General features: G+C 43.6%; 1 protein-coding gene and 1 long non-coding RNA gene across 2 annotated transcripts in view; one reads left to right on the forward strand and one right to left on the reverse strand.

Moving 5' to 3' along the window:
* LOC308320344 overlaps window positions 1-16,167 on the forward strand; it is a 319,513-nt gene that overhangs the window by 214,410 nt on the left and 88,936 nt on the right. The gene's annotated exons all lie outside the window — the stretch shown is intronic.
* On the reverse strand, window positions 2,833-7,437 carry fetub (fetuin B). The gene is made up of 7 exons (XM_080769724.1): window positions 7,158-7,437; window positions 6,422-6,535; window positions 5,897-5,984; window positions 5,511-5,677; window positions 5,298-5,414; window positions 4,531-4,614; window positions 2,833-3,842 (listed from the first exon to the last, which is right to left on the reverse strand). The coding sequence occupies exons 1-7, from the start codon at window positions 7,368-7,370 to the stop codon at window positions 3,090-3,092; spliced, it is 1,536 nt and encodes a 511-aa protein (XP_080625850.1). The 5' UTR covers window positions 7,371-7,437; the 3' UTR covers window positions 2,833-3,089.

Raw genomic sequence — 16,167 nt, forward strand, 5'->3', positions numbered from 1 at the left:
TGTATACGTGTGCCCTATCAAAACGGCACAAATAATGCAGGCTGGTTTCTGTGACACCTTTTGGGTCTGTCTGTCTATCAGTCCCTCCTGAGACGCACAACATCACTGAGCGCCTTTTACATGCTGAGGAAGGCTTGACGCAGACACCCTATTAATTAAAAAGTACCAGAAGGGTTTTCTTTTTTTTTTCTTCGCTCACTCCCTCTCTGTCTCTCTCGTTGACTGTTCCCCCCCAGGCACTCCCACCAGTTGGTGGTGCTGTTATCTATCATCCATGCATGGATGTGCACTGTGCGTACACACACTACTTCCCACCTACAAAGCTTTGTAAAAGCTGCTTTTCAAGTTGCGGTTGGCCTGTTTTCTAAGCTGTCCATCAGTACACAGCTAGGAGATATTTGCATTGATTATCTTGTGGCTATTAAATAATGATAATAATAAATAAATAATTGACTCAAGTTCACTATAAACGAGTGTATAGTATACCCCAAAATGGTGTACATCCGTAAGTATGGATGACTCCCACTTACCTTTAAATTTAGGGCTAGGTTTAGGTTTATTGTTGTAAGTGTGGAACAAATAACCTTTTTTGCGGGGTGGTGAACATAGAACCTGGGGGAACATATATGGTCCCCCATTGCCCTATCCTTCGTGTCTCTAGGAGGTGGTAAAACAAATCTCAAAATGAATAACAAACTGACATGCCATATTATTTTAAAACGGGCCTCAGTGTATGTATACCGCATTATCCGACATGAGACATCAATGTTTTTTTACCCAAATCTACATACACACTCAAAGCACCTTTTGTCAATATAATGTAGCAACAGGACACCTCCAATAGTCTATAGAGGGTGTGCGCATGCATAGAGTGAAAGGGAAATAGAGTGGCTTGGCAAAGTGAGTTTAATGTCGTTTCATGGAATCAGATTGATTAGTTTGGATGTATTTTTTGTTGCCACTCAGTAGGCGTTGCCGCATAACTTCCGGGTATGATGATGATGTCATGCGCATACCCTCTATTCAGTATTTAAGTCCGACGTCATTTTGTAGTGCTACGTTACGTCCGGGTCCAAGTGGCAGCAGCTCCCGTCCGCATCTCATTGTAAATAGAATATCTAAACGCGTGAATCTTTTTACAATGACGTTATTTTTCAGAAAGGAAGCCATTGAGGGTTAAAATGGGTCTTAATGCTTCCAACTCGAGTAGAATTATTAATGTTTTGTACAAGTGTCCATGACAACAAAACTATATGATGTGGAGACAATAAAGACTATTATTATTATTATTATTGAAGGTGGTCCATTTGCATTAATGAGGATTTAGTTGACACAATAAAATATAATGGCGATAGTATTCCATGTGGGGCAGACGGCCTGTCACAGCCAGATTTGGGAGAGCAGCGCAGCTTTGTTGTTGTGAGGAAAGCGGTAAAATGAGACTTTCGTTGTTGTTTTCGTCTCCGATTTAGTCCGACGGAGCGTCACAGTATAACTCTATGGGGACACAAAAGCGACACAAAAGTAGGACCCGGAAGTATCTCAGGAGGGGGCGCTCACGTCACAGCTAAAATACTGAATTGCTGTGTAACTGTTTTTAATTCCAGCGTGAACTGTTTTTAGGTACTGGTTTTAGACTTGTTCAATAGCCTGGCACTAGACGAATCTGCCTCGCCAGGCTACTTCCTCAAAGCACGGAACTATCATCCCTGTAAAACGTTGATGGATTAGTATTTTGAAGGCTGTAGCTGTAGGCAGAACGTTTTTAGAAAGGCATTTTAATTCTGTATTGTCAAAGCAACATGGAAACAAAAAAAGTCTGTCACTGGTATTTATTGTTTGTGCAGTCAATCACGTAAACATAATGATAAAAATGATAAAAAACATGATAATGTTTACCAGCATGCATAGGCATGCATCTGCATTCTAAGCATGTTTTAGGTGAAAAACCCTGTTTAAATCGTGCGGTAAAGTACAGGGAGCTCAAGGTGCGGCGCCTCACCTCAGCAATCCATCTCCCAGGTGTCCCAGCACATCAGAAAGTGGATAGACGCCCTCGCTTTTGACTAAAAGGTGAAACACCATGACTTCGATCTGTGCTGTGTCATGTGATCAATGAGACATTGATGTGATCTTGGGAACATGCCGGGACATTCAATTACTTTATTAAATGTAAGGCTGTAGGTAGGGCATTAGGCATTCTATTCACCGTGCAGTAGCTAGACTGCATGATGTGGTGAATAGGGAACTCACAGTTTAGTGACGGATAGAGAGGTACTGACAGACTATTATGTGAGGTAGGTGGAAGCATTGTATAAAGGAGAGCAATGGAATGACGGCAATCACAGTCAATGACTCTGATCGAGACACGTTGAAATGGATAATTCTCTTCTCATCCATCTTCCCCTCTGTTAAAGTCCTGGTTAGCCAGACCATTATACATAATAAAGGCTAGATGGATCAAGGTGACGTCTCCGACGTAGTTCACCGGGCGGCCATCTTGCTTCGTTGCTATAGTACAGCGTATATCTATGCTACGTCTGAGCATAGACATGGTAACGACCCACCTGCCTCTGATTGGCCTACCGACACTAACCGTCTTGCCTGTCCTCCGAGATGCCGTGGTGGGAAATAATACAAGTACAAGAGAATAACTTGTAACTTACTTTATTGTTTGTGCCGTTTGCTTTGATTGAATAATTGATTGAACACTTATGTACTATGATTTGATTTGGCTGTGTTATAAATTAAAGTGTTAGTGTATAGTAAACTATATATATTATACTAAAAAAGATAAAGATCAAGGGAAAAGAGACCTTTTTACACATGTATTCAAATAAACAGCATAAACAACATTAGTTTGCCTCTTCTACAAAAGTAAAAGTTACTGCCGCGCGTGCCAAGCTGTCATTCTCTTGTATTAGCCTTTCTTCATATATATATATATATATATATTTCAGGATGTGTATGTTGCACGCATGCGTGTTCAGATCAGATGTTCAGATGTTAGCCAGACTGGCAGCATATCTCAGGATGTGTATGATGTTGCAGTTCAGATGGGTTGCGTTCCCCATGAGGGAGAAGCATCCTCACGCAGCGGCCTTGAACTCGGGGTCTTCAGCAAAGAGCTTTGCAACCAGGTCTATTCCCTCCTTGGTCGGGGCCGCGGCCGGGCAGTCGGGAGCGACGGCCGTGGGGAAGGCCTCGATCCTGGGCTCCTGCTGCCCGGGGATGTCGGGGTCGGCGACGAGGGGCAGGGTGACGCCCACTTCTCCTCCGACCGGCTGGTCGGGGAAGGAGGGGAGGGTCATGGGCTGGCCGAGGGCGGGCAGCACTCTCACCGTGCCCTCCGGATGCCGGTGAGGCTCGTGCGCGTGCTCGTGGTGGTGGTGGTGGTGCTCGTGCGCGTGCAGGTGCGCGTGCTTGTGCTCGTGGTCCAGGGCCACCTCGTGGTCGTGCTCGTGCGTGTGCACGTCGGGTACGCTGTGGTACGCGTGGTGCTGGTTGGGCAGGTCGCCGCTGTGGTCGTGCGCCTTGGCGTGGTGCGCGTGCACGTGGTCGTGTCCGTGTCCGTGGTCGTGGGTGTGGGCGTGCGAGTGCGTCAGGCCCCCCTCGTCGTGGTCGTGCGTGTGGTGGTGCTCGCTGCCCTCCTCGTGCGTGTGCGCCGCGTCGTGCTCCTGGTGGGTCTTGGTGTGGTCGTGCGCGTGGTCGTGGGGGTGGCCCTGTGTGGCGTCGTGCGCCGCGTCGTGCGAGTGGTCCACGCCGCCCTCCGCGTGGGCGTCGGTGTGGCCGTGGTCCGTCTTTCCTCCCAGAAGGTGGAGCTTCTTCTCCTTCTCAGCGGTCTGGAGGAACATGCGTTCAAAGGGCAGCAAGTTACATAATGGTAGTGTTGCTCAAAGTCTCCCCAGGGGTCCTTGACTCAGCTAAATGTCCCCTTATGGGTCTGTAACTCTGAGAGTGTACAAATGGAACCAAATGGAACCAAATGGACCCTAACTGGTCCACTCTCAGAGTTAAATTTACATTGATTTTACAATGTTAATCTGGGGTCCCAGAGATAGAAATGCCATTAAATGGGGGGTCCGTAGCCAATTGCATATTAAACTGGGGGTCCTTGAAATGAAAATGTTTGAGAATTACTGTTAGAGCCGTAAAAACCTTCTCTTATGGGGGTCCCCGGCATATCTTTTCAAATGGGGGTTCGCGGGCTAATTAGTGTCAATTTGGGGGTCCAACCATGACATAAAAAAGTTTGAGAACCACTGACATACAGAACACAGCACGGCCCAGAATGCAAGACTTATATGTGACCCGAGGACCAAATTCTACAAATGTTTTCTGAAATCTCTACGTTTCTATATCAGTGGTTCTCAAACTATTTCATATCGAGTTCCCCCACAATTACATGCCAGTTTCCCCCAACCCCCCTCAAAGATTTTCACGATTTTTCAAAAATGGCAGATCTACAAGCTCGTAGCGTGGCATATTTTTCAACAGCTAAAGTTCTAAATGGGTTAAGAGAAATCTTACCTCAGGCTCGTATATCTCGCACTCTGCAGAGATGTCTTCACCACCGGGATGACGGGAGAAGCTACCCTTGCAATGCCCTTTGTGCTGGGATGGAGAGGAGTAGAGAAAAATTATAAGAATATAGAAATGACGTATTTGAAATCTCCATGAAAAATCACTGTTGTTAGCCTATATTATTCAAAACAACAACCACCCATTGTTAATTAATTGTGCTGAGTTAAGTGCCTTTGTTATTTGAAATCCAGATTACATTGTAATTTAAATACTAAAAGACTAAAGGTTGACACCCTCTCACCTACAGTATGTAAAACCCTTTACTTGTACTTTCTGCCGCGAAAGTGCTTAAACTTTTCTTATTTCCTGCCTTGATCTCCTCCCCTCTTTTTCCCTGTTTTGTATTTCTTGGAAAAATGGCACGATGGGAACTATGCACAAAAAACGAATTTCACCCACTTTTTCACATGTAAAACTGTGATGCGACAATAAAGTAAAAATGGTAAATGGTGCATTTATATAGTGCCTTTATCCAAGGCGCTTTACATAGATTACATTCACCCATTCATACACCGATGGCGGCGGAAACCATGCAAGGCACCGACCAGCACATCAGGAGCAATTAGGCTTTCAGAGTCTTGCTCAAGGACACTAACTCTGGGGGAGCCCGGGTTCGAGATGGCAACCTTGCGGGTACCATCCGGCCACTCTACCCCTGAGCCAGCCCCTGAGTTGATTTAATTCCCTCTCGGTTGCAAACTATTGTGACTTACAGCAAACTCGCACTCCATCATGGGGCACTCTTCCGCCTTTGTTGAGTCAGCGCTGTTGGCGCAGCTGGTCTCCTGTACAGTGAATTCTACATGATAGAACATCGCCATACCACCCATCTGAGAATACACACACACACGCACACCATCATTAGATACAATGTCGCGCACACAAATCGTGGCAGATATTCGTTTCAGGACATGTTAAGTGCTGACCGAGGCGGATGCCCGAGTGACGTTGAGCAGAGCGAAGCGATTGGCTAGCCCGCTCTCCTTGTTGAACTTCTCCAGGGATTGGGAGGCTGTGCTCAGGATCATTTCGTTGTCCTTGGCCATGGGGGAGGGGCAGTCTGGGCACAGCTCAATCACCTTTTCTGCTGGAACTGGAGTTGGAGAGAGAGATGGTGTACATTGAATAATGGAGCGTGAAAAAAAACCTTGTTTATTTAGCTACTGCCTTTCATTTTAATTTAATTGAGTACAATTTGAGTGCTAAAAATAAAAAATAAATCCTACACACTAGATTATAAATGTATATTTAATAGGAAAATCAAACCTATTTCAATCAATCAATATACAGTTTGCACTTCTTTTTGTTTTACCTGGTCTGATCATGCAGTCATATTTGTAGAGACGCACCACTCTGTGCACCTTACTGATGAAAATGGATGCTTTGCACTGTCCATACACCTATACAATGCAGAGAACATGCAGTTAATGGTGGATGAGGTGGATTTCTATAGAGGGTATGCACATGGTGCATAAAGTGAATGGCAAATCGAGTGGAAAAGTGAGTGACAAAGTCAGTTTTAAAATGATGTTTAACGTTGTTTAATGTAATCAAATACAACTTTTCTATTTGGATGAATGGACTGTCAAGGTCAGGAAGTTGTTTTTTGCCACTCAGTAGGCGTTCCCTTATAACTTCCGGGTTTGATGATGATGTCACTCGCATACCCTCTATTGGTGTACCGGTATAGCTAAACATTTTCAATCCAATACACATCGTCCCCACTATGTTACTAATGGCTTGAAAAAAGAAACCAAAATTATTAAGTCAGCAATTGTACTACTGTGTGTGTGTGTGTGTGTGTGTGTGTGTGTGTGTGTGTGGTGCGTGCGCTTACCGGCGTTTGATCAGAAGTGCGAACTTCACATTTCTTCCAGTCCTTTCGGCTGAGAACATGACAGTCGGTCTCCACAACATCCAGTGTCAGGTAGAACACCACTCCTGTCTCTCCCTGCAAAAGGTAGACGTTTCATGAGAAACCTCGAATCTCATGAATTCTGACATTTATTTCCAGCCTATCACAGACCTCCTTCTGAGAGCTGACGCTAGGGCTATCCAGGTAGTTTTAAAGATGCCCAAGCCCCCACAGCCATTTGCCGTTTTCGCACCTGGCTAAAACCTGCCTATTGGCGCTGAGTGTCGGTGTCACAGCTTGAAACAATAGACCCTGGATGCATATCAATGGTGATGGCCAGGTCCATTGTGTCCACCTGCTAATTAGCTTACTAGTAGCCTAGTAGTTCTGTCTGAAATAGTCTAACTCTAAAGAGTTAATAACAGTGTGGCTGATGGATTCACTGATAATTAAATTACAGAGGTGACGTTTGCACGGTAAATGCATAATTATGACAAGACGAAGAAAAAGTTTGCCCATTATGCAAGTAAATAGAATAACATTTGATATACAGCATATTGTGGGTTAATAAATGTCTACATTAAGAGGTTATTTCAATCGGTGATGGCTCGCGAGCGTGCGACAAAGCCTCGACATACTGTAGCACCACTAGTTTAAAAAACATCCACATCCCTGATTCATTCTCGGTGAACAGTAAAGACAAATCCTCGACACTCACGTGTTTCATGATGTTGACGTTGGCCATACGGTACAGGCTCAGGATGAAGCCTTCTTGGCGGTCCTTGTTGATCTCCGTGATCGCCAGGCCGGCCGCGCCGAGTGCCTGCGCGTCCTGGCACGAGCCCTGCTCCACGCCTCCCTGCTCCACCGGCGCGCCGTGGGCGCACGCCAGCCCGAGCACCAACAGGGACAACAACGCACACTGCTTCATGGTGGTAGACCTGTATGTATGTCTTGTCTTTGTCGTCGAGCTCTCTCTGTGTCTCTCTCTCTCACACACGCACTCTGACTAAATAATTTGGTGGAGATGAATGTAGAAGGAAAGGGGGGAGGGCCTTATATACTCTGCTCCCCTGCTGATAGTCCCTTCTAACACCCCCACCCCCAACCCTGTAACCCTCCTCCTATCCTATGTCCTGTCTGCTCCTTCTCCTCCTGATTGTGGTGACAAACCTCCCCCTCGGGTCCTGTAAACAACACTCACTCAGTGGGCACCCTTCCTGCCCCCAGGTCAAATTGACCTTTTGACTCAAACGCCCCCAAAAGAAACGCTGCACGCACGCGCAGTCACGCGAGCGTGCACACGCACGCACGAACGCACGCACGTGCTCGCTCCCTGCCACACGCCCTTATCTATGGAATTCTGTGCTGGTCGAATCCATCTATCTGCCGATCAATCAGTAGATGTCATCACGGTTGCTGCACAGACTTGCAAAACAGAGCTCATCAACCTAGGAGCGAACAGCCCTGCAGCATTCCTCTCACTCTGGGGAACGACCCTGGTTGTCTCATTCTCATAGTGTGGATCGATCCCCAGCCTGCAGGCAGTTGTATAGTCGAACACTGTATAGTTGTAACATAGTTACATAATGCGGTCTACAGTGAACATGCCGTGCATGATGTGTGTAGTAGGATTAGAGTATAATAAAGATAGTGTACCAGGTGGAATATATAGGAATTATGAGGATAATAGTGAAAGAAAAGAAAAAGGTTCAACAGTCCTGAATGCAGCTAAATCTCTAGGTAAAAGGCAAGTCAGTTCATATTCTCCACAGGATGACATGCGGTGACATGCAGTACTACAAAGTACAAAGTGCAGAAAAGTGCTCAAAGTAAATTGCACCCAATTCATAACAAAGAGCTCAATGTTAAACGCAGTGTGCTGCTGTGTCAATGTTTGTTGAGTGTGAGAGTGGGAGAATCTGGATACACCGTTTTGCCATAGCAGCCTATAATCCAATTGTCTCTTCCTTGTTATCCGCACAGGAAATCAATGTCTAAAAGTTGGTGGAAATGCAGTTGTTTGATTAAGCTAAAGTGGCCTGATTGTCCAAGTTTGAGCCAATTCTTTGACTGTAAAAATCCATTTTGGGTGGGAACCCCTTTTGGTGTTTTAAACATTATGTTATAATTTAGCTATTGAAAAATAGCAGATCTACAAGCTTGTAGGTCTGCTATTTTTGAAAAATCGTGAAAATATTTATTTCAGAAAACTGGAGGATTTAGAAGATTTTTTTTTTAAATTTTGAGGTCAGGCCTAAATGAGTATTGTTGCCATACACTCTTTCCTTAAGCAGTATCATATGTTGATAGTACAATATGCCTATATGGGACAGGCTCCTGCATAAAGTACTCTCCTAGGAGCTAGTTGAAGTGATTTGTTTACATGGGCTAAGGTCAGTAATCTTCCACTAAGCTAGCCTGAGTGAAGCCTGTTTAAAGTCTGTAGTCAAGCTATTAGATGTCTGACTCTGTCTAAAACCTTGTTATTAAAGTCTATTAAAGTGATTTCTTTAGCAGCTTAGACATTGCTGTTTTTTAAGCGTCTATATATGTAGACCATCTATATTTAGCTGTTAAGGTCTACAACTCTACATAGACCATCTACTGTATATGTAGACCGTCTATATATATATCTGTTGAAATGCTGTGTTTCAACGTCTATTCTAAGCCTAGACCACTGCTAAAAAACACACACACACACACACACACACACACACACACACACACACAGTAAGTCTAAAAGTGAACCAGTTATATAACCCGTAAACCCGGTTACATTTATACCCGGTTATAACCCGGACACATTTTAGACATCTAATGCTAAGAGGATCCTTTTTGTAGTAACTTCACTTTGTAACCGTTGAATCTGGTTTAAAGTAGGTCATTTTATTTTATAGGCCTACCGATCAGTATAAAGGTCAGATTTTTTTTAATTTTAAACTTGACCTTGCAATCAAGTGTAAGAATTAGACTATACTAATTGCTATTATCATCAGGCTTTTATTGAGTATCCCCCCTGTTCTGTAAAGATGGAGACAACATGGGTATTGATTACGTCGAATGCTCATGAATCCTCATTGTGAACTTCCACTACAGTGACGCATTAACATTTACCTCCAGGGAATATACAGTATGAGAAACGGTGTGTAAATAAAGGCTGAGTGGATCACCAGGGCCATTCATCACTACAGCCACAATTTAACTGTCCACACCGCTATACTGGTAAATGGTGCATTTATATAGCGCCTTTATCCAAGGCGCTTTACATAGATCGTGCATTACATTCACCCATACACATTCGTACACCGATGGCAGCGGAAACCATGCAATATGAAGATACCAACCAGCACATCAGAAGCAAATAGGGGTCCAGTGTCTTGCTCAAGGACACTTCGACACTAACTCTGGGGGAGCTCGGGTTCGAAACTGGCAACCTTGCGGTTACCGTCCAGCCACTCTACCCCTGAGCCACCGCTGCCCCGAGTCAAGCAATAACCTGCCGGTGCATTAGAGGTCATTCCACCAGACTTCTGAACAGGTTTCACCTGCAGGACACACGGAATTTAAGCCGCCTGTGTCTGCACCGATTATTAAAGGATTAGTTCAGATGTTGTACTATATACTTGCCATTTTTAGTTGTTACAAAGGTATTGATCGCCTGAGTCCCGTGGTAGGAGTTCTGGACTGGTTTGGTTTTGGTGAATATGAATTAGTTCCGGTCATTTGGTGGGGGCCACTCGGGGCCACCCATTAAAAATAAATGAATCCACAAAACTAGCCTCATTTGTATTGTTGACCTATTTCTAGTACCATATAGTGCAAGGTTCGTTCTACTTTGACCCCTCTTTCACATGGAACTATATTTCTTTGGTGCTGCTGCTGCTGGCTTAGTGATACGGGACACAAAAAATAGGTTTGCAGATTTTTGAGGGGTGCTAGCCCCCTCCTATATACAGGTTTAATGTTTGTCTTTAGTTCAATGTTTGTTTAATAAACGCCATTGACAATGAAGGGAAAACTTACGTCATTTTGTAACTCATTACGTCATATTGTCTCTCTATTGTTAATGACATTTAATGTTTGCGTTTGCACCGTTTGTTGTACATCACTTTACATCACTTATCAACATGAGTTAGAGTTTAATATATTAGCGCCCCTCACTTCACACAGGTGTGATTTTTAGCTATATCGCTACATTTTTCCAGAGTGATATTGAATGTCTGTGGACTTCGATTGTTTAACCCTGCAGGGTCAAATGCCTTGGGTGACCCGAAAGCCCTCGCTTTTAACCAAACAACTCGGATACAAGACGAAGAAGATATGGCCATATCTTGCACAGCTGCAGTGAATGATTTGACCTTTTGCAAGAACCAAACAAACAGTCCCTGGAACCTACAGAACTTTCCATAAAAAATCAATACATTTTCTGCCTGCTGTTGCAATAACTGTCAGTCAGTACAGTTATATAAGAGAGAGAATCGTCGGGTCATGCATGACGCATAACTATTCATATCCTGTATACCCATTTAGCAGAGTAAATGCACACACCTGGTGGCATATATATACACACATGGCCTGAGTGTGTTTGTCTGGCTGGCAGTGTGCTTGTGTCGGGGTGAATTTTATTTTCTGATATACAGTATACACATAAGTGCTTTGTGCGATTTTAATTTGGTGTATCTGGCCTGGATCAGATAAGAATATGCTACTTCGCTGCACATTACACAGTATCTTTTATATGAAAATGATTTTTCTCTTGGGTTCAATGCCATTTTTACACACTGGTAGTCTGGTACACATCATTGTGAAAGAATGGGCCAAGCATTTTTCCAAAATACCTGGGCTTCGCTCGCTCTCTCCCTGGACTTTGCTGACAATTCCAGACAGCTGTTTGGCCCCGCCCCAGGTACCAGCTATGTGGTTGTCTGCTGTATATGGTTTTTTTTTTCCTTTTTACCTCCTCTACGATGATTTCCTGTTTTGACTATATAGAAGTGTATATTCGTACGTCTAAATGTTTTGATGAATTGAAAATGGTGGGCCCTATTGTAAACAAGTGTAATGCTTTATGGTGTCGTCCACTCACAATTAACAGTTTTTGTATTGAGCTTGAAAATGTTGTGCTTGAAATGTACTGTAATTCTCCAAACTGTTAATAAATACTTCAATCAATCAATCAATGCTTATAAGGGTGAATTTGGCTTTAAGGTCGCCTTACCTAATGTCAAACACAAGGTGGTGCTATAGTTCTAAACATTGTCAGGACAACAACTCAAGTCATGAAGCGCTTGCATTCAGAAGTGCATTAAGACCAGAGCTGTGGTTTGGTTTGGTTTGATTGATTGATGAATTTATTAACAGTTTGGAGAATTTCAGTACATTTCAAGCACAACTCAAAACAAAACTGTTTCTTTTTAATGTAAGACTTTCATTCTGCTACTTTTTAGACTGGCTGTCCTTTTGATTCCACTACATTTCTGGGAAGGGATGCGTTGGACCCAAACCTACAATAATACTAACCTACAACATATAATAATGTGAACTAACCACTTGAGCTTGATTTAAAATAAAATAAAAAATAAAATAGCCAATCCACATTCCACCCAATCTAACAACAACCGTGCTGCAATATTCAATTTTCACAGTTTTAATTCTTTAGGACTAGGCCAATCAATGTCTGTTTGTTTGGAACACATGCCCACTGCAACACCTGTTGTACCTGTACCAAATACTCCAGTAGGCTTCATTTTTGACATTTGTAGTTGAGTTTTGTCCAATTCCACTGAATAAAAACGTCATGGCTATGATGCAAGGACTAAACCACATGGGAAGCGTGACAGATCTTAGATGTCAAGGCAGGGTTGTTTTTAACTGGACAGAAAAGAAAAACGGTGACTTATACCAAGGGGTGGGAGAGGTCGATGGGGTCGGAGAGGTCAGTGGAATTATGAGCATAGAAAGGGACATGGAGGTTCTCACCATTATAGTGTTGACACCAGGAGGCCTCAATAACACATGATCTCGTGACCAGTCCAGCCTCATTTATCAGTTTCCACCACCGTAACTAACTTAACACTGAGTATACTGTGTACAATCTGCATCCATAATTCCATATTGCAATTAATATTCTACCACTGCGGCGCGGTGGCTCAGGGGTAGAGTGGACAGATGGAAACCGCAAAGGTTGCCAGTTCGAACTCGTGCTCCCCCAGAGTTGGTGTCGAAGTGTCCTTGAGCAAGACTCTAAAAGGTCCGCTGACACGCCCCGAAAGCAAGACACTTGAACCCCTAATTGCTCCTGATGTGCTGGTTTCCCTTGCATGGTTTCCGCCACCATCGGTGTGTGAACTGTGAATGTGTGTGAATGTGTGAACGTAATGCACAATCTATGTAAAGTGCCTCGGATAAAGGCACCATTTACCACATTAGTGTAGCTACTGATTATTTCTATGGTAATGAATTACCACTTATATAAATGGAGGAGCTGTAAATTGAAGGGCCGTCCTAGTTTCCCATCCCTGTGTGATGATGCTCTGTGCTGTTCCTCGGGGACGTCACTGGACACAGTGTGACACTGGGGGAGAAAAAAAGAATGAAAAAAATGTGTTCTTGGACCAAAATTGTGGCCGATATACAAACGGAAGCAGCACGTCATCCGTGGAACATAACATTCACTTGCACACCCACTCACACATTTATCCTAGCCAGAGTTGTTGCATAAGAAGATGAAATATTGTTCCCATATCTTTTGGTCACATGGTATGGATGCAGTACGTGTCAAACCACACAATTTAAGAGCACATCTATGCTGTAATAAATGAAAGCAATTTTGGACCAAAACTCGCTCTACTTACTGCATTGCCCTCTCGTACTCAGTTGTTGTGTGGAAGTACGGGGGAACAACTATAAAACAATATTTCTACTCCAAAAGAAAGCAATTTAGAATTGTCAACTGTGTGGACTACTACGTACGTATGTATGTATATACGTACGTCGTACGCACGCACGCACGCACCAACAAATCCACTTTTCATTCAGTCAAAACAACTATACTATAACTACAACTATACACACTATAAGGCACATAACGAGCTACTTCCATGCTGTATCCAGGAGCTGTTCGGGTCTAGAGAGAGAGAGCAGGTATATTGGTATTCTTAAGGGGACTAATTGTCCTTTGGCCTTGGTGAGATATCGTTGCCACTAAAAGGGACAAGACATACTGTATGTGGTATCATTCTGTTCGTCTGACATCCACGAGTGATATAATGTGTGATAGCAGTCTCAGAAGGGCAGTTGAATGAGAGAGAGAGAGAGAGAGAGAGAGAGAGAGATATAATATGAATAGATATCTTATTAATCATATCTTATGATTTGTATATTTTCTATGATAAAGTAATGCTATAACCGTATAATATAATTTACTCATAATTCTGAGTGATCACATTTATCTTGTTTTGTTCTATTGTGTCTTCATTTTGTTTGTTCTTTCCTTTGTTCTTTGTCCTTTTGCTTTTGATGTGAAAGGCAAGCCTTCACCTTTTGGGTCTAATCCATATGATGTGACAAAATGATTAAATTAATGCATTTAATATTCATTCATTTATATGACCAAAACAAAATTTCTACTACATTTGGTGCAAGTCCATTTAAAATGTTGTATGCCATGTATAGTTGCAACTATAGGAAGAATTGAAAGTGATTCACAAGTGACTCACAATAGTACTCAACAAAACAGTGAAATCAATATCATCTACACAGGCATACACATTCTTGATTGGGGAGTCGGGCTGCGCAATATTAGTATTTATCGTTTATCGCCTGCTGTATCACTGTAATTGTATCATGGGATTTTTATATTACACACTGAAGTAAGCAGCCTGACCACGTGGCCAGTGGCCCATAGGTCAGGGACTGGGCCCCAAATGCCCAATCCAACCATTGTTGCCGAGTGCCAACCTGGGAGGCATTGAAAACAATATTCTGTACTCTGAACCCTGGCCTCCCGTCCGTCGATTCTCCGGCCAGCTACTGACCACAGGGCCACACCGAGCTGGTCACAGCGCCTCCCGTCCAGTCTCCGGCCGGGATTAACCCCCACGAGGGCCCCTGGTCCGGTAATCTTTTTGGGGCCCCTATAGTGCTCGTGTGCGCAAAATGTTGGTGTTTTTGTTATCTTTTTGACCTAAATTTAACAAAATCAACAGCTAATTAAGGTCAAAGGTCAAACCCAGTACCTCGCGGTTTTCAATTTCCCCGGAGGGCCCCTGAGAGCCATGGGCCACGGCCCCAATGGCTAATTTGGTTCTAGGTACTAACCACAAGGCCACACCAAGCTGGTGTGGCCTTTCATCAGATTTTAACTGAGATCAGCTCGTCAATGTCAAACTTTCGAAAGAAACACACACACACACACACACACACACACACACACACACACACATTATCCATCATCTTGCTCTCCGAACATCAAAGGAGGTAGTATGGGGGGGTCGTGCGTGTTGTTCCACACGTAGCCAGTGCCACACATCACAGCTCATTATGGCTCACTCAGCAGAGCATGTGCACACACACACACACACACACACAGCTCCTGAGGATACACAGGCTTATAAATCGTGGCCACATGTGCCCCCAACCACCCCCCCCCCTCCCCCCTTCTTCCATCGCACAACAACAGCATCACAAAAGCCGTTTCATGGCTCATTAGGTATAGAAGCTGGAAAAGTTTGCTCTGCTTGTTTTCTACTCCTTTTAGTGCTGCTGTAATTCCCGTCAATAAGACGGACACACAAGGCCCAGTAATCTATAAAGCCTTTTTTCTGATGGCAAGTCCGTTAGTGGTGGCTCGTTATTGGTCCCAGATGGTGCATGTATGTCAAGTGCCAGGACATGCATCATTCACAACCATTGAACTGTCACCTGCACAGTGCACACATGGCTCATGGTAGAGACTAGAGAGCATTTCTGAGAAACTAATCCAGCCCCCCACCCTGTGGAACTCTCTTCCCATAGAGATTCACCATGCTCCAACACTGGACTCTTTTAAGTCTGCCTTGAAAAGACACGTATTCTCTCAGGCTTATGGCATATAGTTGTTGATTGTTGTTGGTACATTTTGTAAAGCGTCATTGGGTTCATGAATGGCACTATATAAATTCAAGCTATTATTATTATTATTATTATTATTGATGCACCTCGGAGCTGTGCTTGCTGATGTTTATCGGTGGTTTGTGTGTCTTGGCCAGTGATGGCTTGAATGTACAGTAGTCTGTTTTTCGCTCAATTTGTTTTCTGTCATGTATATTGTATGTGAAAAGGGTAGGTAGAATAAGCTAACTAGCTTCAGCCTATACGTTTTTTAGGTCGTAACTATGTAATTTAATTAATTTGTTATGCACTTGGAGTGTACCGTTTACACAACCTTTTTCACGGATACCGCCATCTTGAATATTTTGCAGTGGATTATGGGGATGTGCAAATTGGTGTCTGGGAGTAAATGGGTCCAAGCACACCTGAGCTCCTTTGGTATTGGAAGATGACGGACGTGCGCCATCATTTTAGTTTCCAAGGAGATGGCCTACTTGTGTGCAAAGCGCAAGTTGGCAGCTTCTTTTTTGTCTCTGTGTCCTAAAATAAATGATTGGCACTTTGGCTATCAGTGTGTGTGGCCACTCTCTTGTTTCTTGGAGATTGTCTCTTGAAGGATTTGGTGTGTGTGTGGC

This window comes from Protomyctophum bolini (assembly GCF_963924005.1).
Source record: "Protomyctophum bolini genome assembly, chromosome: 8".
NCBI lineage: Eukaryota > Metazoa > Chordata > Actinopteri > Myctophiformes > Myctophidae > Protomyctophum > Protomyctophum bolini.

Bases quoted from the DNA above. Each gene is read 5' to 3' on its own strand.
- fetub (XM_080769724.1), bottom strand. From the start codon at position 7,370: ATGAAGCAGTGTGCGTTGTTGTCCCTGTTGGTGCTCGGGCTGGCGTGC. The intron at 5,678-5,896 runs GTAAAACAAAAA...CTCCAACTCCAG, and splicing joins TGACTGCATGATCAGACCAG to TTCCAGCAGAAAAGGTGATT. The intron at 4,615-5,297 runs GTAAGTCACAAT...TCTCCATCCCAG, and splicing joins TGATGGAGTGCGAGTTTGCT to CACAAAGGGCATTGCAAGGG.